At 47.1% G+C, this 23,203-nt stretch overlaps 1 protein-coding gene across 4 annotated transcripts in view; it reads right to left on the bottom strand.

Annotated features, from left to right (window-relative positions):
- The window catches only part of COL6A3 (collagen type VI alpha 3 chain), an 82,044-nt gene extending 59,136 nt beyond the window's left edge, over positions 1 to 22,908 (bottom strand). For 2 of the 4 annotated variants that reach the window (XM_045558698.1, XM_045558699.1), the window contains exons 1-2: positions 22,653 to 22,908; positions 6,783 to 6,903 (exon numbers count right to left, since the gene is read on the bottom strand). In XM_045558698.1, coding sequence (XP_045414654.1) covers positions 6,783 to 6,873 — 91 coding nt within the window. In that variant the 5' untranslated portion in view covers positions 6,874 to 6,903; positions 22,653 to 22,908. Of the gene's footprint in view, positions 1 to 4,690; positions 5,309 to 6,782; positions 6,904 to 22,652 lie in introns of all 4 variants that reach the window. The other 2 variants (XM_045558701.1, XM_045558700.1) reach the window with 2 other exon arrangements.
- Between the last annotated feature and the right edge of the window lie 295 nt (positions 22,909 to 23,203).

The raw sequence follows: 23,203 nt of genomic DNA, 5'->3' as shown, positions 1-23,203 counted from the left end.
TGAGTTTATATATTTATCTGGGATTCCAGAAAAGCTACACTTGGGGTGTAACTGTAATATTATATGTAAGACCATTCATTCTGATCTTTTTAATGACAGTGAGAATTTTATATTTAAAATTAATTTTCCTTGTGCCAGAAAAATTGTTTTTATTGTCACCGTGGAAACAGCTACAAAGCTTGTCTCATAAAATTGAAGAGTTCTACACGAGTGGAACTTCATTCTTACCAAAGCACTCTCCTTGTGCAAACCGAAATGCTGCTGGGGTTGGAACTGCTCTCTTTCCTCTCTCATGTACACAGAAGTCCCTGACAACATCTTTGTAGACTAAGTCTTTGCATAGAGAAATACATTAATTTGGAAATATTGCTATCACAATCCTTCTTAGAAGATATAACAAGCAGTATAATTATTTCCTGCAGTAGTTAAGATCTTATGTTTTTAATAACTGCCACACAAAAGTGTCAAATAAGACTGAGCCTTTGCTTAGAACTCCAAAGCATTTGCCACTGTTTGGCCAAAACAGTCCCGGAGGATCCTTGGGCGGGTGTGGCGTGGTGCCAGGGAGTGCGGGTCGCACAGCAGGCCACAGAAACGGCCCACGTCATCGTATAAGCAGAAGCTCTGCAAATCACACCCAGAATTCCTCAACACTTCCAGGCCTAAACCAATGACCCTGAGGGACAGGAGAGGAGGTGTCACTTACTCAGCGTATCAGGGCGTTTAAAAGAAGGATTAACTATGGTCAATTAAAAAAATGATACCTAAGTCAAGTCACAGAATAACACTATTTCTTCTTCATTTGTCACTTACTTTTTGGTTGAAACTTATAATAGTGTAAATTAGATAAACGAGCCCTGAGGGGAGGTCCTTGAACGTTTCTAAAAGACTGAACGTCTACAGCAGCAGGTCATAGAAAAACGTTGGATAATTTGTCATCACCGAGTAAACAACATTCCCATCTCACACAGACACGGGCGGGCACGGGAGAGCATGCCGTGTTATCGGGGGAGCCAAGCCTCGAGGGCGCACGGGGGCCGCGAGCTCTTGCGTGCAGCAAGGCGCACCGACAGCCGGTATTCCTGCTACCGCCGTTGGATCTGCCTAACACCCAAAAACGTTTGACGTTGTCTGGCTTTCTGCATCTATGGCTCATGTACCACATCCTCTGTGGCATCTCCTATGGAAAAGTTTCACAATGTCCACGGAAAAATCACAGGTTCCTTCGACAGCACTGGAAATGCTGTTTTCCCGAGCACATTGGCATGGGCACAGTGCCCTTCGCAGCTGAGTGATGCTTCCTTTTGTTAAGGAAAATAAAAAGTTCAAATTTTTATGTCCTAGGCAAAACACAAAATCGTAGATATGTTTCACAAAATTTTCAATTCTTCATATTTTGCCGAAAAAAAGAAAAGGAACCTCATGCGGAAACCCTCACCACCGCCTTTAGCTCTTGCGTCAGAACAAAGATTTTGTGTCTTAGTTCTATCCATTTTTAAAAGGATGACAAAGCGGTTTTTAAAACACAACCTATTTGCGATTGATCGCTTGGGTAGAGTTCATTAGAACAGTGGCGATCATTTACTCCTATATATGTTTTACAATCAAGAATGCTCTTTTGGAAAAGTTACCTAGTAACCTACGTCATGAGAAGGAAAGGCCCTAACTCGTTAGCAATCTCTATAATGCCCTTCCAGCTGCCTTTTCAAAAAAAACTGTAAGCAGAGACTTATAGAATTATTTTATTTTTGTGCTATGGAACATGCAGCAGGACATGGTACTAGAGGAATTACAGAGTGACGTTAATTAGAAAAGAAAACACGAATGGATTAATAGTCCACCCTGGTGCTGCTAGTGGCTTGGACACTAGAAGACAGAGATGCTTTCTTGGCATAAAAACAAAGGTTTTCTCTTCCTCGTAGAAATATACTATGTTGGTAGGCTCATTTGGCATTTGCTATGGTAATCTCATTGTTTGTCCATTTATACAATGGTAAAATATAAAGGCAAATTCATCTGTTCTTTCTCATGGATTTGCCAAAACATCAATAAAAAGATGTCCCCTTTCTCCACTGATCCCTTGCACTGTTTTTCAACATGTCTGTTATTATCCCTACATTGGAAAATGTGATGGATCAGTGAATCATTGATGCTGAGCCTATTGTAGTGAGCAGAGCAGGTATTAGAGACCCCCTCTTGCCCTTTCTGTAACCTGGAGTGTTCACTTTGGGTCCTCCTAGGGCCACCCACCTTCTTGTCCTGCAATCTGGCAGTATCGATGCCGGTGGTGTGGTGCCGGGGACGAGGCATTTTCATTTGGAAGCAGGAAACGGTTCTCAGTGTTACAGGTAAATAACCCAGACTGCCTCTCCCTCCTTCCTACTGAGTATGGACCCACTGGCCAGGGCATCACACTCCCACCCCCAGCTCGGCCAAAACAGTGGGCACCCACTGGGGAGTCTCCATTAGCAACTTCTGAAACCCCCTGGGGTGGGTTGGCTCTGAAACCCTTCTCTTAACCAAGCCCTGCCTGCCCAAGACAGCTTGTTCCTTTCTGCTGAGGTCTAGTCATCTCTCTCCCATCTCCTGCTTCCTGAATCCTTCTTATGAAAAACCGACACCCAGTATCGTTTCCCTACGACACCTGTCATTCTGTGGGTTCCAGGGGCTCTGCCTTCCCCTGGCCGCCTTCTGCTGCCCAACCTTAGCTGCCTGCCACGGGCCCTGCAGGCTGCTCGGCTTGGGCCTCAGCTCTTCCTCCCCCCGTCCCCCACCTCCAGCACTGAATTAACAAGAGTGACTTTCTGGCAGTCACCTGGCATCCTGTCGCCACAGCCCTCCTGGTGGCGACCATTTCCAAAAGCTTAGGGGACACATACTCACAAACCTTGCTCCCTGTGATCAATCCCTCTCCCAGGCATGCAGAGCCAGGCCAGCCCGCGTCCTCACTGTGGTCGGCTCCTGAGACTTTAACGCCTACACGGACATCCTGAGCACCAGCCTCTCAGGTTTCAGCGTCTCCTCCCAGCAGCCCCCCTGTCTGTAGCACCCGCACACATGAGCACCACGCTGTGAGCACCACCTGAAACCCCTCGAGTGCCACGGGCTGCCCTCGGGGGTCCCCCGCGCCCACACCGGCAGTGTCCCCCGCTCACAGCTCAGCTGCCTCCGGGGTTCACCCCACCCAGGTGCCGTCCTGGTGCTCAGTCTCCCAGCCCACTCAGCCCCAGCTGACGCCCCCGCCAGGACTCCACGGCAGGACATGTCAGGAATTACTAGCTACCACTCGGATTGCCTCCCCGGGATAATGTTCTTCTTCCCCCTGGGTCCTTCCCTCTTCTTGAGATTCAGACCTGGAAACTCCTTGGTCTCAGGAGTGGCCGAGATGCCTGCAGAGAGGCAGGGGCCCTGCTAATTAATGCTGTTCATCGCTGACAGTTTGTCGTCACTGCGAGTCAGCAGCTACATCCTGAATGTTTTGTGATTCACTCATGACATCCCTGTAGCCGCTATTCAAAGTAACTCCAGTCTCTCCAAGCTCCCAAACCTACTGCTTCTTGCGTTTACTGAGATGATTGATATCAACTCAGCTTGAACTCCTCAGCATCCCTCTTATTCCCCTAAAAATCTTAGAAAAACAGTCCCTTTCTCCTGTCCCCCAGCTCAGAGGACACGTCTCCCCTTTCTGGAGCTGACCCCTCCCCCAGCTCCTCCCTGAGCCCCCACCCGTTCTGCCCAGGACACTCTGCTGTCAGCCACCAAACGGCCACAGGGACTGGTTTGCTCACAGCGGGGGGTCCCTCTGCCTGCCCATCGCTGATGAGTAAGCCCCAGCTCTGGGCTCCCAGCAGAATTGCTGTGGCAAGATACTTTCTGAAATCTTGCTTGTCAAATTCCTTCCTCATCAGTCTTTTAGGCATTTAGCGCTGGAAGGAGAGCCAATGGGCCTGACTGGTCACTGTGCAGTGACAGGCCAACGTCACGTCCACACTCGCCCACACTCCTGGAGCAGCGGTGATGGGGACCACTAGGACCAGAAGGGCCTCTGTGGCACAGCCACAGTCAGGCACAGAGGTAAGTGAGAAGCCCAAAGCCAGGGCCAAGGCAGGCTGCCTCCAGTGCTGGCCCTGTCACCTGCCATCCAGGACTCAACGTCTTCAAAATAGATTTGGCCTGGACCATAGCTAAGGTTTCTTACAATTCTAGTTCTACCAATTCTCTGAAATAAATTCCATGGGGCAGAAGAGGGGTGCTCGCTGCCATCCCACTGCCATTCCTCTCTGTCCCCCTCACCCCGTGCATTTTCCGACACGGAGCTTTGACACTTCCGATGACGGGTGGGAGGAGATTTGTTAGACACCTGCCAGCCACTGTGAGGCTCTTTTCTGAGAAAGGCAGAGGTGTCTCGTGCGGGATCGGGATATCAGAATGCGTTTTTTCCGGAGTTGAAGTACTAGTTGTTTAGGAAAGAAACTGCTCCTGGATGCAGGTGCAGATGTAGGTGCGCCCTACTGAGAAGCGGACTAGAAAGAATAGTCTAATCAAACCTTTGTTTTTAAACCCGTGAACGTTCATCTCTTCCCTGCCCGCCCGCGCCCCGCAGCCGCAGTGTCGCCCTGAGGCCAGCGGTGGCCAAGCTCATCTGCACAGAGCAGCAGGGCAGGGCGCAGCTTGGCGGTGTTGCCGTTACCTGTGAGGTCTTTAAGGGTTTCCGTGTCCCCAGCCCTTTGTGGACTCACGGATGAATGCACACAGGACACTAAGTTTCCTACTATGTCATGGAGTGAGGTAAAATTCTCTAGGTTGAAAACATGCATATTGAGCGGTTCACTTGCTATTTCTTTTAAGGCTCCTTCATCTGCATCCTCAACGCCAATTGCAAACACGTTCACATCAGCAGACTTAAGTTCCGCTGTGTGCAGAGCAAGGCCTTCCTCCGCGTGTCCATCGGTTAACACTACGATAACCTGAGGGACGCCGTCACCGGCCCGGCTTCCGGCAGCCTTAGTGAGGTGGTTTTGCATTACGTATTCTAATCCTTTTCCAGTCTCATTGCTGCCCCCAGTATAGGACATGTTGGAAATATGGGACAGGACTTCTTGCTTAGTGCCATACGTATTTAACAGGAACTCGGTATGTGGGTTTCCGTTGAACTGGACCAGAGCAAAATGGAAATCATTTTCTCCCACAGCTAAAGATTTTATAACATCATACAGAAACTCTCGAACAAGTTGGAAATGTTCCTTTCCAATGCTCCAAGAGGAATCCACTAGAAATATTATATCAGCAGCGGCACCATTTTTGACATCTTTAAAAAAAGACATTGGTTTAGATTTTTCTACTATTCAAGCAATTACTTCCTATCAGTGAAAAACCTTCCTAAACACATTCAATTTATGCTACGCTGTTCCTGAACAGTTCACGCCTCACTTGTCCTGCAGGAAGGTGGACAGACTTACCTGAGAACCGGGGACCTGGGCCCACGGACCCGACAGCTGCTGGCCCCAGTCACTGGCCCAAAGTCCATATTCAGTGACCACCAGATGTGGGCCAGCAGCACACTCGAGAACGGGAAAACATTTTCCTGGGCTGTCTGGATCTCAAGCATGATTCCTTGCAACATTTTGAGCCCTAAGACCCACCTGATCAGACCAGAAGGATGTGCTATCACAGACAACCAACCATCATTTTATAAATTCATTCTTCCATTTGAGGTATGAAACTGAGCCTTGGCAAGAAGGAAAAGTGAAAACTACTGGTGTTTTACATTAACTAACCCCCAATGTTCCGGGTAATTGGCAAGAAAAATAAATGAAATAAATACGTGTTATTTAAGTGAGGAAGATCTGTATGAATGCAGAGAAGGGAAAAGTCTCATTTTTTTCCCAGCTGTTTGAGCATGAAGAAAGGTATCTAAGCAGTTACTGCATATTTTCAGCACCAGGAAAGTCTTTGCAGAACTTGGACATTATCTGTCTTGTTCACAGATGAATCCGGTTCTCCCTCAAGGGCAGGTGCTCAGGGAGTCAGGCCAGCAGTGGTCTGGGAGGTGGCCTACTGGCTCCAGGACCCCACTTACCTCGGGCTGACCTGGTGCCCCCACCCACGTTCCTCTTCCCCCGAGGTGGTGCTGGCCTCCCCGCCACCTCAGAGCAGCTCGGCCTGGCAGGAGAGCCCCCAGAGGCCCAGCTCTTCAGGCAAAGGACAGGGAGACCCACGGCCTTCCTTCCCAGGTTGCAATGCATGAAGCATTTCTCACTTTTTTAAAACTCTGAAGGCAAATTCCTAATAGGGTTCATTAGAATCCATTTTTAAAAACAGTTTTGGAAACAGATTTTTTTAAGATCTAATAATTCTAGATGAAAAATGTCTTTCAATGTCCAGAGTTATAGAGATTGGATGATATTTGTTTTTTCCAAGGAAAATGACTTTTACCCTCCACAGTTGTCTTCTCCCTATTTTATGTGCTCAGAGACCCACCAATGCCAGAACGTGGGAAAATCTCTTCGGATCCAAACTTCCTACTCACACCCAAGGTAAAAACAAATCACTTCCAAACCAATTCCAAGACAGCAAACCAAAGCTTTAATAAAAATAAGTCATCGCTCACTGGGTAAAGAGCATCTTAAGAGGTCTATAAACTACATGAATATTCTATAATAAATGGCTTAGCTGTGTCTGAAAAACATATCTAAGCTTTATGTCAAGCTCATGATGTCTAAGATCTAAAATCACAGAACGCTATTTCTCTTTATAAAGTCAGGGATGTTTCTGGATCTTACCTGCTTGCTGTTGCTGGGCGTGAGTCGTGGAGAAGCCTGAGAGAAAGAGGCACAAGACGGCCACTAAGGGCACGTGTCGGTGCCGCCTCATTTTGAGTTTGTCTGAGCACCAGATAGGAACCTAAAGAGAAAACAGGGCAAAGGGAAGAGTCATTGTTTCCTCTGCAAAATCACTCAAAATCCTGCGCTTTCTATGTCCTTTCTAGACTTCCACGGGGGCTTGTATCTGGTCTGCTCTTCGGACCAGCAGCAAATGGAAAGATGGTAAATCAATGGGTTAGTAGATGATCAACTGATAGAGAGGCAGTCACGTGCATATATGCACATGTGTGCATATATGTGCACACACATGCACATATATGCACACACATGTAGATGACAGAGGAAGGGAGGGAAGGAGGGAGGAAGGAAGGAAGGAAGGAAAGAAGGAAGGAAGGAAGGGAAGAAGGAAGGATGGAGGGAGGGAAGAAGGAAGGAAGAGGGAAAGAGGGAAGGAGGAGAGGGGAAGGAAGAGAGAGGGAGGGAGGCAGGGAGGGAAGGGAACAAATGACACAGGCACAGGGCTGGACGGCGCTTTCTGGGTGAGGAGACCTTTGCCCTCCTGCAGTGAGCAGGACACAGGTCGCCCTGTGCCGGGGCTGCTCACTTTCCTGGCTGGACATTCTCAAGCCTAGTTCAAAGAACACAGTTAGATTTTTTTTAATGAATACTCAATAGTAGTATCTCCACAATCTGAAAATATTCTCTTTCTTTACTCAAATTATGGACTAATGAGCCAAGGTTTTATCCCTCATGAAAAGTAGTTGTGACTAAACATATAAATGAGGATCTTTGAGTCTAGTGACTACAACTTTGGCCACAACTAAAATCTGTGCAATTAAACCTTTTTCCTCCCAAAGGGAGGTAGGCAGCAATTTGGAAACAGCGCATTCCCAAGCAAATGAGAAATGGAAAAGGGTCTAGGTAAAGGCACTCACAGGCACAAAAAGAGAGAGGTTGTGACACGCAGCTGAAGTTTGCAAATCACGTTCAAAGGAATCACGTTCATGGACGGAATGGGCTTTGCCGGGATCACAGCACATGCAAACCCAGCCACAGCAGCGGGGACTGTGCAAACCCTGCCCTATTTCTATTAATCTTTAGCACTCTTCCTGCAAGGAAACTTGCTGTACGCTGCCCCCAATCTCACAGTGGAACGCGCCCAGGCAGATTTAATTAATTAGCAACACTGTGCAGCGGGCCTGAGGGCTAAGTGCCCCCCGACAGAGTCGCCGCAGAGTCTCCGACACCCCCGCAACCGCTGGTGGCTGTGACGTGACTTCCCACCAGCCAAGTTCACGTTCACGTGGGCTCAGTAGCCTGTGTCCTCAGACCTTCTCCCTGCCAGCAACGCTGTCACTTCCCACCTCAAACCTTCACGTCAGCCTCTCCACCCTCCAACCCCCAATCCAGTGAGAGCAGCTTGGGGGCTGAAGTCTCCCTGAAGATTAACCCCTCCAGAGAGCTGGCCTAGGTCTTTCTGTCCAGGCTGAAGTCTCTTTTCTCCTCCCTTGGCCCGAGGCTCTGGTTTCCCTGACTTTTCCGTAGGCTACAGCCAGGGCTGCAACGGGACTCCACGTTCACACAAGCCCCACACTTGGTTTGATGCTTTACTGCTGCTGTCTTGGAATTCTTAGTAGCTTTCGGACAAGAGGCCCCTCATTCGCATTTGGTACTAGGGCCACAAATTATGTAGCTGGTCCCACCTGCAGCTGTGCATGTCAGTGACTTCTTGCACAGACCATCAGGGGTTCCTGGTCTAGGGTTGGCGACACAAGTCGGCTAGGGTGTTATCAAACCGCTGTTTTTGATGTCATGTTAGCAAAAGTTATTCAGCATCTGCTATGTGCCAATTGCTGTTTTTCATAATTTTTCTAAATTTATCTCATTTATGTTTGCATCATCATTGCTGATGTATGCTGATCCACATGCTTATGGTGAAGACATTGCGGCTCAGAGAATAAGGGGCCCAGGTCACACTATTAAGAGACCTTGGTGCTCAAATGGCACCTGCAACTATGAAGGGTAATAAGATGAAAAGATAAGAAGAAAAACTTTATTTCTCACCATGAAAACTCCATGATTCTATAACAACTTGTCTATCCAGTTCAATAGCCTTTGTAGGAATCAGAGAAGGAGCCAGTGATGGTGGGGAAAGACAAGGTGCTTGGAGTCAAGTATACCTGGACACCCAACCTCAGGCAGGTCCTCTGATTGCTCAAAGCCTCAGTTTCCTCCTCTATAACATGAGAATAATAATAATTACTATTATTATTGCCAGCCTTCTATGAGGATTACAAGGCAGACTACTTGTTAAATGCCTGGTGGAGCATGGGTACTTGTGAGTTCTAACTACCGTTCTCTTCCCAGGCTGGTTTTGTCGGCATTTCCCAAAGTATATTCCATGGAACACTCACTCCATGACATAGTCTAAGGGAAAAAAGCAAGTCATTCCATGAGCAACACAGTTTGGGAAGCACTGAATAGCATGCCTTCTTCTGAAACAGTTAACAATATACATCAAATACAGCAGCTCTGAGAAGCAAAGAACAAAGCAAAGAAACATGTTGCACCTTATTTAACCTAGATTCCCCGAACATGTATTTCACCACATCTTTTTTCAATAACGGCTACTCACAGCCCACGAAAAAAGCTGCACCCTTTGGGAGAGGGAGGTTCTTCATTTCCATGTCTAGTTTTGCTGGATTCTTGCTCCTCAAAAGCACCAACCAAAATCATCTCCACCTGCCCAGGTCTCCCCTGCACCCAGGTCACTGTTTTTGCAGATGTCTGCCCTCTTGGACTCCACTAACTGCAAGTGGGGATCCATTTCCATTGACGCTGGAGCTCGCCGCCTCCCTGTGACCAGGTGAGAGGGTTGGGACGTGCAGATGACTGAAGTTTCTCCAGAAAGGCTCAGGGGAGGGGTCAGAGCCAGCCTCATTGTCAGCATAAACATTCATGGCACTACTTAATACTGTGAATTACTTTTTTCTTGTACTGAGTTTCAGGAAGAACTATTTGGCATTGGAAATGATATAGTATAGACTACAGTTAAGTGGAGAACTCCATTTGTTTTAAGAAACTGAAATACATTCAATCTAGGGAGACTGAGTTACCATTATAACTTCAGTGTTAGGGATTGAAGGTTAAAAAGTCCACTTAGTGGATTACAACACGTAAAGGCATTCGATATCAGTGTCAATGACAATAAAAAACATCTTTCTCTCTGGTTTTCAAGTACATGTCAGATATTCAAATGAAATATGAAGATATAAAAAATCTGAACAGAGGTATAATTAGTATGGAGTTTGAATCAGTAATTGAAACCTTCCAACAAAGAAAAGTCCAGGTCCAGATGTTTTTACTGGAAAATTCTACCAAACATTTAAAGAAGAATTAGCACCAATCCTTCTCAAACTCTTCCCCAAAAAATTAAAGAGGAGGGAACAATTCCAAACTTACTTTATGAAGCTAGCATTACCCTGAAATCAAAATTAGACAAAGATATTACAAAACAGAAAAATAGAGACCAATATCCCTGATAAAAATTGATGCAAAGTTCTCACCAAAATACTAGCTAACCAAATTCAACAACATATTATAAAGATTATACAACATAACCAAGTGGGATTTATTTCTAGAATACAAGGATGGTTCAGCATATGGAAACCAGTCAGTGTGAATGAAGGGGGAAAAACACAGGATGATCTCAATGCAGAAAAAGCACTCAACGAAATTCAACACTTTCGTAATTAACAAGAACACACTCAACAAACAGGAATAGAGGGGAATTCCTTCACCATAATAAAAGTCATAGATGAAAAACTCAAAGCTAGCACCACACTCAATGGTGGAAAACTGAAAGTGGGCCCTCTGGGGTCAGGAAAATTGCAAATGTATCCTCTCTCACTGCTCCTATTTGACATAGTTCTAGAAGTCCTTGTCAGAGCAGTTAGGCAAGAAAAGGACACAAAACGCATCCAAATTGGAAAGGAAGAAGTAAAATTATCTCTATTCATAGGTGACATGATTTTATAGGTAGAAAATCCTAAGTATTCCACACATTTAAAAAACTGTTAGAACTAATAAATGAGTACAGCAAAGTTGCAGGATATAAAATCAACTTGTAAAAATTATTTGCACTTCTATACACTAGCAATGAACCATATGAAAAGGAGATTAAGAAAACAATCCCAATTTTAATATCACCAAAAAGAATAAAACAGTTAGAGATAAACTTAACCAAGGAAACAAAGACTTGTGCACTGAAAACTACAAAACATGGTTGAAAGAAATTTTAAAGGACACAAATAAATGGAAATAAATCCTATGTTCATGGATTTGAAGACTAATATCATGAAAATATCCACACTACCAAAAGCAATCTGCAAATTCAATGTGATCCCTATCAAAATCCCAATGGCATTTTTTATACAAATAGAAAAAAACATACTAAAATTGATATGGAATCTCAAAGGACACTAAATAGCAAAAGCAATGAGAAAGAAAAGCAAAGCTAAAGACCTCACACTTCCTAATTTCAAAACATATTACAAAGCTGTGGTAATCAAAACAGTACGACACTGACATAAAGATAGACATATATTCCAATGTAACAGAATAGAGAACCCAGAAATAAACCCTCATGTATGTGATCAAATGATCTTCCTTTTTCAATAAAGCTACACAATGCAGAGATGACAGCCGCCATAGTAGGGAGGTTCCTCAAAAAATTAAAACTAGAATTACCATATGATCCAGCAATCCCCTACTGGATATATATTCAAAAGAATTGGAAATAGGATCTGGAAGACATATTTTCACTCCTATGTTCATTTCAGCATTATTCATAACATCAAAAGGTGGAAACAGCCTTAATGTCCATCAACAGATGAATAAAGAACATGTGTATGTACATATAATGGAATATTATCCAGTCTTAAAAAAGAAGGAAATCCTCTTGTATGCTACAACATGGATAGACCCTGAGGATGTCATGCTAAGTGAAATAAGCCGGTCACAGAAAGACAAACCCTGCGTGATCCCACTGACATGAGCTGTCTAGAGTGTCAGACTCTCAGGAACAGTAAGTAGAATGGTGGTTGTCAGGGCTGGGCAGGGAGAAAGGGTAGTTGCTATTCCACAGAGAGTTTCAGTTTTCCAAGAGCAAAAGGTTCTAGATGGTTGCTGCACAGTAAGGTACACACAGTTAACACTACTGTACCATACACTTAAAATGGTTAAGAGGGTAAACTTTATATTATGTGTTTTTTACCACAAATAAGTAAATAAATAAAAGTGAGCACAGGAGAAACCACCTTCTGGGTTTTAAAATTATGGATAACTACATACACCTAAAATGTAGCCATCAATTTAGCAGTAATGACATACATGTGGTATCTCTTTTTTTCCAGGTATGATGGAAGTTTAGGGCAAAAAGGGGAAATAATACAACTAAATACTTCTGAAAGCGTATGCATGTGCTCCAGTATTCAAGCAACGTGGTATTTGTCCTTGCTTCTAGATAACATTCTAAAAGGAAAAAGAAGTGTATGGCATGCAAAATGTTAGGGTTTGGGGAAGAAGACTTGAGTCTTACGAAAGTAAGAGAGAATCCACGTGAACATTCGGACCCGGGCAAACATTACTTCTGCCCTAACTACTGTCCTCTGAGCTACAGAATCAGCTCCACCTAAGGTCTGAGTTCCTGTCTCCCTCTTAGCTTCCCTCCAGCCGTAGGTGCTCCGTGGGCCCTGCGATTCTGCTCATGGCCGCCTGTTGTGCAGCGCAGAAAATCCATTTCCCTGCCTCGCGAATGGAACCAGAGATGAGGATGGTGTAATGCTCTCAACCCTGCCATCTAGAGACTGACAGCAGAGGAAAGTCTGTCTGGCTGAGTAGTGACGTGGCTTTACCATGAATGAGGCAGGACACTATGTCCAGATGGACCACTTAGCAAGATGGCAGGGAGGGCCACAGAGAGCAAGGGGGCAGCCCCTTATTCAGGGACAAGACTGAAGTGGACACAAAGAAAATCTGAAGCTCAGTCTGTGGATTTGCCGTGAAATCCTTCCTGCCTGAGGTCGGGTCCAGAGGAAGGAGCTGGAGTCCAACTCTTGAAACTCAGCTATGAGGAGGAGCAGGACACAGTGTGGGCCCTAGGCCCGGCCTGCCAAAGCTTGTTGGGATGGAGAAAGACAAAGCCATAAACAAGGGAATAAGCTCCAAACCCACTATGGTTTTGGACGGCCAAAGAAAGTCAACAAAAAGTATCACCTGTGACGACACTAATCTACCCTGTGCTTCAGATTCTGTGAACTTGAAGACATGATCTTAGCAGCTAGAATAGAACCACCTATCAGTACAACTTTCCCTTGGAAATGTATCAATAGTGCGAGGGGAATGCTGTTCTAATGACGATCAGGAGGCCAGTCATCAACAGAACGTATTTCTCTCTGCAGTGAAGTGACAGCAATGTGTGGTGATGGTGGCAAGACTGCAAAAGCACAGTCCAAGCCTCTTGGCTTGAAACAAACGGTCAATGCCTGTTGGACACGGATATATACAATACAGAACAGCAGTCTCCAACACTCTTTGCTTTGGTTTGACACTGTTCCCAAGTTCTAGCAGTTTCCAGCCACACACAGGCTCAGTGCACTCCCCATAGGCAGCCGCTCCACTGGCTGGTGTGCCCCCCACTGAGAATGGCCCCACCGCACCCACAGCCCTGGCTTTGCCCCTTTGCTCTAGCAATCCCTCCAGCCGTGCTACCCTGGGGATCTTCCAGACATTTCTGGAAAACTCTACCTTCCTTCCCCACATTCTGTTAGACCCATTCCTGAGTGTTTCTTTAAAAAACAAAAGCCAGTGCTATGTCTGTGATTTTTTTTGTATGACCTCAATTAAGTGATGATATACACTTTAGAATGTTGCTCTTTCTGTTAAAATTGAACGGCAGATTTTTGATATTAAAAGAACATCCTGCTAGATTCTTTCCAGGAATATGGCCTGCTCTTTCCAAACAACCTGTAATACTGTAATTGGTCTATATAAATGTTTTAATATGGGATCCGCAGATTCAAAGAGTCTGTGACCTTCCCACAACTGTGTACAAAACTGCGTCTGTGAATGTGGCTTTTCTGGGACAGGGTTCGTGTCTGTACGTGATTCTAAAAGGCAGCTGTGCCAACACCACCTCCAAAGTTTAAGCATCACTGCTTCAGTCAAAAATTGTAATTCAAATCTTCTGGGAGATCCAGTTTAATTATTTTAAATATTGAATCCATCTACAAGACGTACAATTTCACGTAGTATTTTTGTTTGAGAATAAGAGCATGAGAATATTCCAGAGTCTTATTGCAAAGCACTGGACCTTGTAACCCACACAGGAAGGAAGAGGACAGGACGAGACAACGTCTGTCCGACCACTGTGGGGTCTGGGGTGGGAAGAGCTGCCGAGGGCTCAGCAGGCAAGATGGACAGAGAACGTGAACCGCGCCTTGAGCAAGTTTCGCTTACAGATCCTAACCAGCCCTGTCCCTCACACGGTGGACTCCTCTGAGTCCACTAACTCTGTCATATATTAAACGTTGAGTGGGGTCATTATGGAGCTGTTCCAAAATTCTTTTCTTGTCCTCGAGAGCACTCCATAAAGTCTGAATAGGAGCAGGAGGAACTCTGTGATGTCTGTCTGAGCCAGCACCATTCAATCATCCTCTGAGGAAGGTGAGCTTTGAATCGGTTGAAACTCATATGTGAAGATTTTTGTCTCCAAGACACTCGTCTTTAGAGGAGTAGCTCCCTAAATGAGGTGGTTTCCACTGGGACACAAAGTAACGAGATAAATACACAGTTCGTAGGAATTACTTTTTCCAGAATGTACCCAGGTACTAAGGGAAGCGGAGGGGCGGGGTGGGGGGCAGTTCCTGCAACTCTGGGATGATGAGCGCTCCCGCCCGTGCTGGCGACAGGCGGCCCACTGGGACTGCATCAGCCGGATTCCCGGGTGGGAAAAATGCCTCCAGCTGCGCACGCTCTTCCTGCCGTGCTGCTAGAAGCCAGTCCTGTGGCTCACGGGTGCCAAGCCCAGCTGCTGAACGTTCCTTAATGTTTTTGTTTGTCATTAAATCTATTCTATTGTTTATCATGTCCTGGAGTCTCAATTTTTAAAACTGAATTCCCTGGCAGCAAATCTTGGAGAATTTTTTTTAATTTAGATCATTAAACGATGCCAAACACCATCCCGCTAAATGGCCACCCGTCTTGACCATTTTAATGAGGAGGAATGAGGCAGCCATGCCCCTCCTTCCCCTCCCACGGCGCTCCCCCAGGAAGGGGACACAGGCTGGCACTAGTAACACTGACTGGGCTTCTACCTCACCAGAGGGATTTCACGCCTTCCAACAACCCAATGTCTGCTTTTCCCTCCGTTTTATAGCTGAGAAAATGAAACCAGGTGAGGCAAAGTGATCCTCCAAAGTCACGCAGATAAAAGCAGATAGAACCACAATCCTAACCCGAGTCTGCGTTTCCAAAGCCCGTGGGAAACCCAGGAGACCCTGGAGGCTGTGCCAGATCTGGCTCGGATCTCGAGGAAACTCCGCATATCTTAGGTGGGGGGAAGAGACTTCCTTGGTGGTGACAAACCACAGATTCTGTGTCGACAAAACCTGACTGCCTGCTGCTGTTCTTTTGAATATGAAAAAAAAAAAAAAGTTCAGAAATGACCACTTAAGACCCTTGGACTGGGGGGTGAGGGCTCCTTTGCCATAGATTCTGTGTCCTAAGGCAACAGAGTCAATAAGAGAGGGTCATTAAATTTTTATTCTCATCTTTCTGTTTAGCCTTATTCGTTCCTTTTTTTCCCCCACTCTGTCTCACTCTAAAATGGATTTGAGGTGCCTTTTTCTATTTGCTTGCCATTTCCTTGGAATTTGAAAAGGTGCTTCTTGTAAAAGTTGCCCTACACAGCCCTTCAACTTGGAATCATATTCAATTATATCCCAAAGACTTTCCCAAGCTATTTTGCAATTCTGTGAAATTAGTTTTCATTTAGCCCACTCAAAAGCTCTTTCATTTTCCATGTCTGGAAATCTTTTTTAAGAAAGAGACGCACACATACACACAAGGAAGCAATTTTAAAACAAAGGCTTAAACACATCCAGAGCTCCCATTTTGAAGTCATTTATTTGGTTTTCTCCAAGTACTGCTTTTTAACGTCAGGCTGTTCCTTCTATCAAGTCCTGGGACTCCTGTTAACTCCTGACTGTCCTGTTTAAAGTGGGAGCTGCAGGGACAGTCAGAGACCACAGCAGGAGGCCCACGCACACCCACCGTCAATGGGAAGTCAGGTTTCAGTCACTCGGAGGCACTCACTGCCCTCACCTTCGCCACACCCCTCCCTTGCCTGCCGGAACGGCAGTGCCTATTTCTTGCCTTTCTCACTCTTTCTCCCCTTTTCTGCCTGAATCCTGGGAAAGGAGTCCCCATTCTGTCCCCAGGGAGGAAGCTAAGAGGGGATTTATCAGGCCTTGCGTGTAGGGCAGGAGAAGAGTAGAGTTTAATATGCTGTTGCTGTTTGAAAGATCTTTGGGGAAATCCGCAAGAGCAACTGACTTGGAACAACCCGAAGGGAACCCTCCCAAGAAATACATCAAGCTTTGGGTTTTTCCCATTTATTTTACAACTTGGATCTTGCGTGTCTGTTCTATGAAAATACTATAGAACAATAATCTATTTGACTCAGCCTGAGTATGTGTCCTGTGATAGCAAAATTCAAAAACTCTCCTCATCACTTAGGGTAACTCAGCCTCCTTGTCACCTGCTGGTGTCCTTGTTAGACACTGAGCAGCTGACTTGAGAGCGTCAGCTCCTCCTGGTAAAAGCTAGCGTGGCAATACTCGTCCAGCAGCTTGTGAGCCGTAACAAAGCAACGTAGAAAGAGGGTTTGGATGTCCCCTGGCACTCGGCCACAGCCATAAGTGAGATAGCATGTAAGGACGTGCTGACACGGTCCGGGCTCCAGCCAAGCTCCTCAGAGGCTGGTTTCCTTCCTACCACAAAGGCCACTTTAAAAATTCCAGATTAGTTGCCCAGATATTTGGAAATTTACTTTAAAACGTATTCCTAGCATTCACGATAACTGTGAGGCAGAATGTTCCATATCTGCTGTGGTCTGAAAAGCTCGATGCCACCGTGCAAATGTAAAAAGCATTCTACACTCCTCAATGTATGGCAGCCAGACGAGACTTTTGTCTCCGTTTCTATTGCTAATTATAAACACTAGGCAGAGACTATTTCCATTTGAACGCTAAGAAAGGGCGTGCGTTAGACAATGCTTGAAAAGATTTGCACAAATGCCCATCCCGTTCCACCCCCGACGCAGGGCGCTGCTGACCCCGCCGTCCTTCCTGGCACCGACCGCAGAGCTGCTGACCTCTTCCACGCCTCGGCGTTCCACTGTAAAATTGTGCAGGTGAAGTGGCTGAAATGTTCTCACATTGTCAGGAAAAGTTACTTTTCTTTTGTTTGTTTTCCAGTCTGATTCATAATCAAGTATGGAGGAGAAAATGATTCTCCAAAATAAAGACCTTTTTAAAAAATAGGTAGAAACATCTGATAAAATATCCACACTGGATTTGGTGTAATAACCTGGGAAAATCTGCTTCCTTACTATGTCGGTCAGTAACGGTCAGTTAATGTCTCCCAGCCTCACTTTTTCTATGTGTAAAATAAGGGTAATTGTGTGTTGCTTGAACAGGCAACGGTCCTGTGACCGCTGTCTTCCATCTGCTACCCCAGCCTAGGCTCTGACTGCCGATGGCTTTGCTCTGCCCCAGTTAGAAGCAGAGACCCCACCCCCACCCCCGGTGCGCGGTCCAGGCCATCTGCGGGTTTAGCTGAGCTGGCGCTAACCCTGGGTGCCGGCACTGGGCTGCCGAATCAATTAATGAAGATTCCAGAAGTGAAAAGCCAGTTTCCTGGAATGGTTTCCCTTGAGACCTGAGTCATCTCCAGCTGCTGCTCAATTTTTAATTTTGAAATTAAACCGAACCATGAGCTTTTCCTTCCAGTGGCCAATTCCCAATGCTCTGGGTCCCTGAAAATCGAACATAGAGCACACAGCGGGGGATTGGACAGAAATATGGTTTCCCGTCGTACTTCTCCCTGGCCACTCCCAGCTCCCGATGCTGCTATGCATTTCATGAGCCTGAAACCCCAGAGCAGCGGGACCGTGCTATGCCAAGTGCAGCCAGACCCTTACAAGACTAACAATTTGCCTTTGGGAGAGGGCTTGGCAGAACGTTTTGTATTTGTTTTATTTTTCTTCTCTCCTTTTTCTTTCCAGATTTTTTTTTTTACAACAGTTACCCCTCTGCTAAGTCAACTTAAAAGATGCTACTCTAAAGAAGACTGGTAAATGGATAGAGTGTCTTTCTCCACGTGGTCCCCTAAAATATACCCTTAAAGTCTTGTCCCACTTTTAAGGTCCCAGGTCCCAGATACCTGCTTACTGGATGGATCAGTCATGTGCAGAGCTCTCAGAAGATGCTGGTTTTGCTTCTCCTACTTGCTCTGTGACCTTAGCACTAAGCACTCACCTCTCTAGCTCCACTTCTTCATCTGAAGCATAAAGGGTGCAGGGAAAGTATCCACCAAGGCAACGGTTTTTCAATATTTGGTGTGGCCAAACAGGAATTCTATGCCTGCCAACTACAAGAGCAGGGCCATGTCTTACTCCTCTGTATCCCCTCCCCCAATCTTGAAGCTCAATGCCATGGAGCACTGCAGGTCCCACTAAGCTTAAGTGAAGATGGGGGCACTGAGATTAAATGAAGGGTTAGGTCTCTTTGCTCTGAGCTGGCATCTGTACCTCAGGGCCCGAACAGTGGTCATCTCAAGCTAACAATCATAAGTCTGAAAGTCAGTAATATTTTTTATTAACAAATATTTAAAATGGGGCATTTATAATTATAGTTTGTGCGAATTTTTTTAAAAATACACTAAACCAGTTATCCATCAGGAGAAAATATCAAAGGACAGGGTCGGTTAGTCTCAGCATCCCTTCCAGGTCTAAAGTTCAGAAATTCTACAGGGACGCAGCGTGGCAGGAAATGACAAACTAGCTTTGGTTCCCAAGCACCTGACTGTTAATTTAAACTTTTGTACTTATTAACAGACATGGTTAAAATATTTCCTTTAAAATGTCTTACTTGTTTAATGTCCTGGTAATGCAATTATTTTAGAATGCAGAATGCCTCATTCAAAGACCTAATTTCATCTCAACATGCACACACCTGAGCATAGAAGAGAAACAAAGCTCTAAATTTATGTGCACTTCAGTTACGATGAGCAGCCACGTTAATAAAACAATAATGTATTGAGTCGTCTGTCCTAAAGCTCTGTGGAGATGAGCATCGCTGAGTCCCGGAGAACCCTGAAACCCCACCCTGAGAGACTCCAGCCACCGCACCAAGATTCTTCTGGAGCTCGGCGGGATACACCGCCCTCTAGAGGAAAGAAAACCTAACTGCCTTTTCAGAAACGGCTGTACCGGGATAAACGTGCTAACTCAAAACCTTATCTCCTTCCCAAAGTAGGACTGAGAGACCAGCATGCATTAAAAATTATATTTTAAAAAATTAATAAACTGAATTCCTGAAGAGAACCCTTTTTTGCAAAATGAGGACCTGCGGGCACTCCCTGAGAACAAGACACGCATCGCTCTGCTTTCGAGGGGACAAGCAAGGTCTTTTATGTAAAGAGTAGGATTTTCTTCCAGAACTTTGACGGTGGAAACAGAGAAGCTGTACCTAGAAATGGGGGGAACGAAGGGGACCATCCTTGCTAGCTCTGCCCAGCTGGCTGTCTGAACTAGCAGAAACCTTCCGAAGCTCCCCTGACTTAAAATTTGAATCACTTTGGGCTTTCATTTCCTCAGCTAGAGCTACTAATAGCATTTTTTAAATGTCAGGTCACTCCTCACACCGTCAGCTATTTCTGTCGCACTGGTGAGTGTTTTACCGCTTGCCACAGCCAGGACGTCGTGCCAAGTCTGCTTCTGTCCATCGGTGTGGAGAGCTGCCTACTACCCGATGTCCCCTCAGCTGCAGAAACACCTGCAATTCTTCCCCCAAGAGATACCACATTCTCAGCTTCCTCCAAAAAGAACAGCGACAAAGACTAATTTTCAAATAAAAATGTTTTGCTAAAGTTGTTAGCATGTCTGCAAGAAAGTCTCATGCAACAGAATTCATGACTTGTCAGTGAATTTTAAATCCTAAACGTGGAATTTCACACAACAGTGGGAAGTGGCGCAGCCTACTGGTGGGGACCACGCCTTACCCCGTTGTCTAAACGCTCTGAGCAAGGAAACAAGGGAAGCGTCAGGGGCACAACCGCGCCACCAACTTCCAAAGAGGAAGGAGGTCTCATTCCAAGCCGGCATTAAGCATCAGTGTCAACCGGCTCCATACCCAAAACTGAGGTCAGGATGGGAAGCCTCTCTTGAACCACTAATCGATAACCAATAATCGATTGACTAGAGGGCTTTCTTCCTACTCTACCGTCAGTGATAAGTCACTAAGATACTAAATCACAAAGGGCCCGTCTGATAAGTCAGTGAGATGTGGTTGTTGCTAAACACTCTAGAAGTAAAGTGAAGTGCAGAAGCAAAGAGGATTCTTGTTCAGAAAGATGCCTGCCTCTTATCAAAAACATCATTATGAGCCCAGGTTTGGACATTTGCCATGTCCCATCACCTAAGGGCCACAGCCATGGGCGGGGGACACACCCTCCCAAGTGGGAGGAGAGCCCTGGCCAAGGGCTAACATTCTAGAGGCTTCCCCAGCCACCTCCCAGAAAGGTGCTGTGGCCACACCGTCCCACTCCCAGATAGGCAGAGGCAGGACAGCCACCCTGCCTCACCCCGCCACTGCCACCGCCACTGCCACCGTGCTCCCTCCCAAGTCCTCGTCTCCACTCAGCGTCTGCTTACTGGTCTCCCAGTGCCGTAAGTGAGGGAAAGAGAAAACCAAACCTCATGGTAATGAAAAACCCTCGCCCCTCTGCCTAAACAAAGACGAAGTCCAGACACACGGCCCTCCCTACACGCTGGTGTCTGTAAAAGCCCACCTCCCACGCCTGCGCCCTCACGCCAGCTGCAAGCCCACACCAGGACGAGGCAAACCCAGGCCCCGGGTGTTCCGGCCACAGAGCTGCTGCCCCCTCCCTGCGGTCCGCCTCACTCTTTCTCCCTTAGCTGGGAGCTTCTTAGGAGCCCAGACCGGTTTCCCATCCAGATGCCAATCGCTGTGGGCTGGCTCATCTGCCCCCGGCTCCCTGCAGTGGGAGAGCAGTTTTGCTGCCATCTCAGACACTCACGGCCTTGACAAGGGCCTCACACCGCACAGCCTCTGGTTCCTCGGTTTTAAAACCAGCGGCTTCCAACCCATGTCTCTTTCACTATCTTTAGCCCAGCAAAGAACTCAGAAGTCTGCCATCTATAGCCAACCAACCGGCTTCAACACAGTTGGGGTAGGAGCAATATAATTTGGATTGTAAAGCCACTTCTGTTCAGTTTTCTGCAGTATTAAGAGTGGGTACCCTGGGGAGTTGGGGGGTCCCAGGCTAAGGACAGGTTTCCCTCAGGAGCCCGGAGCGCCCTTGCAGCTCTGGGGTCCCGTGGTTCCCATCTGGGCTCCCCCGTGTGCGGGAAGAGGGCCAGGTGGCACGGGCAGCAGCCCTGTGTCCCCATGGGGTGCAGGGTCCTCCCCTGAGCTCAGAGAAGGTTGTTCTTGGGTCCACGCCAGCCTCCAAATTTGCTCCTGGGCTTGCTGTGAAAGCTGATTTTTCTTCACCCACTCCCCAGTGCCCCCGGGCATGCCCAGGGACCCCACCCCTGCTGCAATCCCAGCCCATTTTCTAACATAGTAAGCCCTTAAAACAGGTCCCCAAACAGGCCAGCAACTGTCAGGAACACTTTCCATCCTTGGGGAGAGAGGACCTGAGCCCCACCCTGTGTCCTCCAGGCCAGGGAACAGCCCCTGGGCCTCCCAGCTTGGCACCGGCCGCACCTCTGGGCAACACGGGCAGCCCTGCAGACCCAGGAGCCCTGCCTTATCCACTCGGCACGCCGCCCAAACGCCGAATTCCTCCTCCTGCTCTGACCCTGCAGCTCCTTTAAGCAACCCCAAAGGACACTGTCTACAACAGTGACTTCAGGTTCCTGAGAAGGTGAAGCCCTGATGGCAACTAACGACGGAGTGACCCTTGCCTTGGCCCCGAGCCTGGGCACCAGAGCCACCCAGTCTCCTGAAGGCAGCAGAGGTGCCAACCGGCCCCTTCCCAGGGGTGGCCCTGAGCAAGGAACCCACCAGACGCGCCCTGACGTGGTGTCACCGCCCTGAGAGCTCAGAGCAAGTCTCCTGTGGAGCCGCCCGCAGGTAGCTTTGCTATCCTCAGCAAAGACACTTCTGCAGACAAAGCAGATCCCCACTGGGTTTTCGGAGGAGGAGACAACTTCAAATAAATCACGAGCTGAAACACACTGCAGTCAGGACCCCACGGGGCGTGGAGACAGCCGCAGACGGGGCTGAAAGCCGTCATGCTCTCGGGTGACCCGCGACCTTAACCAGGGTAAGGAAACCCAGCTGCCACAGAGTGAGAAAGAAAAACCAGAGGACTCCTGCAGAGCCCTGAAACATGTTCGGAAAACCGACGGACAGAGCGAACGTAAGAGCCACTAAAACCACCTAGAGAACCGCCACCTCGGGTAGAGTGCTTCCCTCTTGCCCGCCAGCTTGAGAAAACAGGCAAAATCGCACTTACCCCTGAGCAAACCTGAAGCTGTGTGTGTCCCTGGGCTTCTAGATTCAATTATGTTGGAATAGGACGCATATTTTTCCCACACGCTGCGTCTCCTTCTGCTTCTGCAGCCTTTCTCTACCCAAGCAGAGGGAGCGGGGACTCCGGGAGCTGCCAGGAAAACTCCTCTTGCCGTCCTTGCAGCAGGCTGGAGCCCGGGAGAACTGAGCGGCCTTTGGTGGACGACTGAGCTCCAAGCTGGACGGGGGCCAGGGATACAGTCAGGGCTTCCTCCAGCTCCTCCTCCTCCTCCTCCCTCCCTTCCTCCCCGACCCCTCCTCTCCCCATCCTCACTGCGGACTGACCCAAACTGTAAATGAAAACCAGACTCCTGCGCTCTGTTGCTCCTGGCCCCCGCTGCAGGCTGATGTCACCCTCCGAACGCTGTCTTCACCCCACCAGCGTTCAGCTGGACTCCTGCAAACCCCAACTCTTAAAAAAAATTGACCACTTCTACTCGTCACCTTTGGGCTGGGCCCCTGGTGGCAAAAAGAATAAATTTTGGAATTTCTTCG

Source organism: Lemur catta, chromosome 8 (assembly GCF_020740605.2).
Source record: "Lemur catta isolate mLemCat1 chromosome 8, mLemCat1.pri, whole genome shotgun sequence".
In the NCBI taxonomy this organism is placed as follows: Eukaryota; Metazoa; Chordata; class Mammalia; order Primates; family Lemuridae; genus Lemur; species Lemur catta.
Note: the sequence above shows the minus strand (reverse complement) of the source record. Positions and strands in the feature narration are given on the sequence as shown.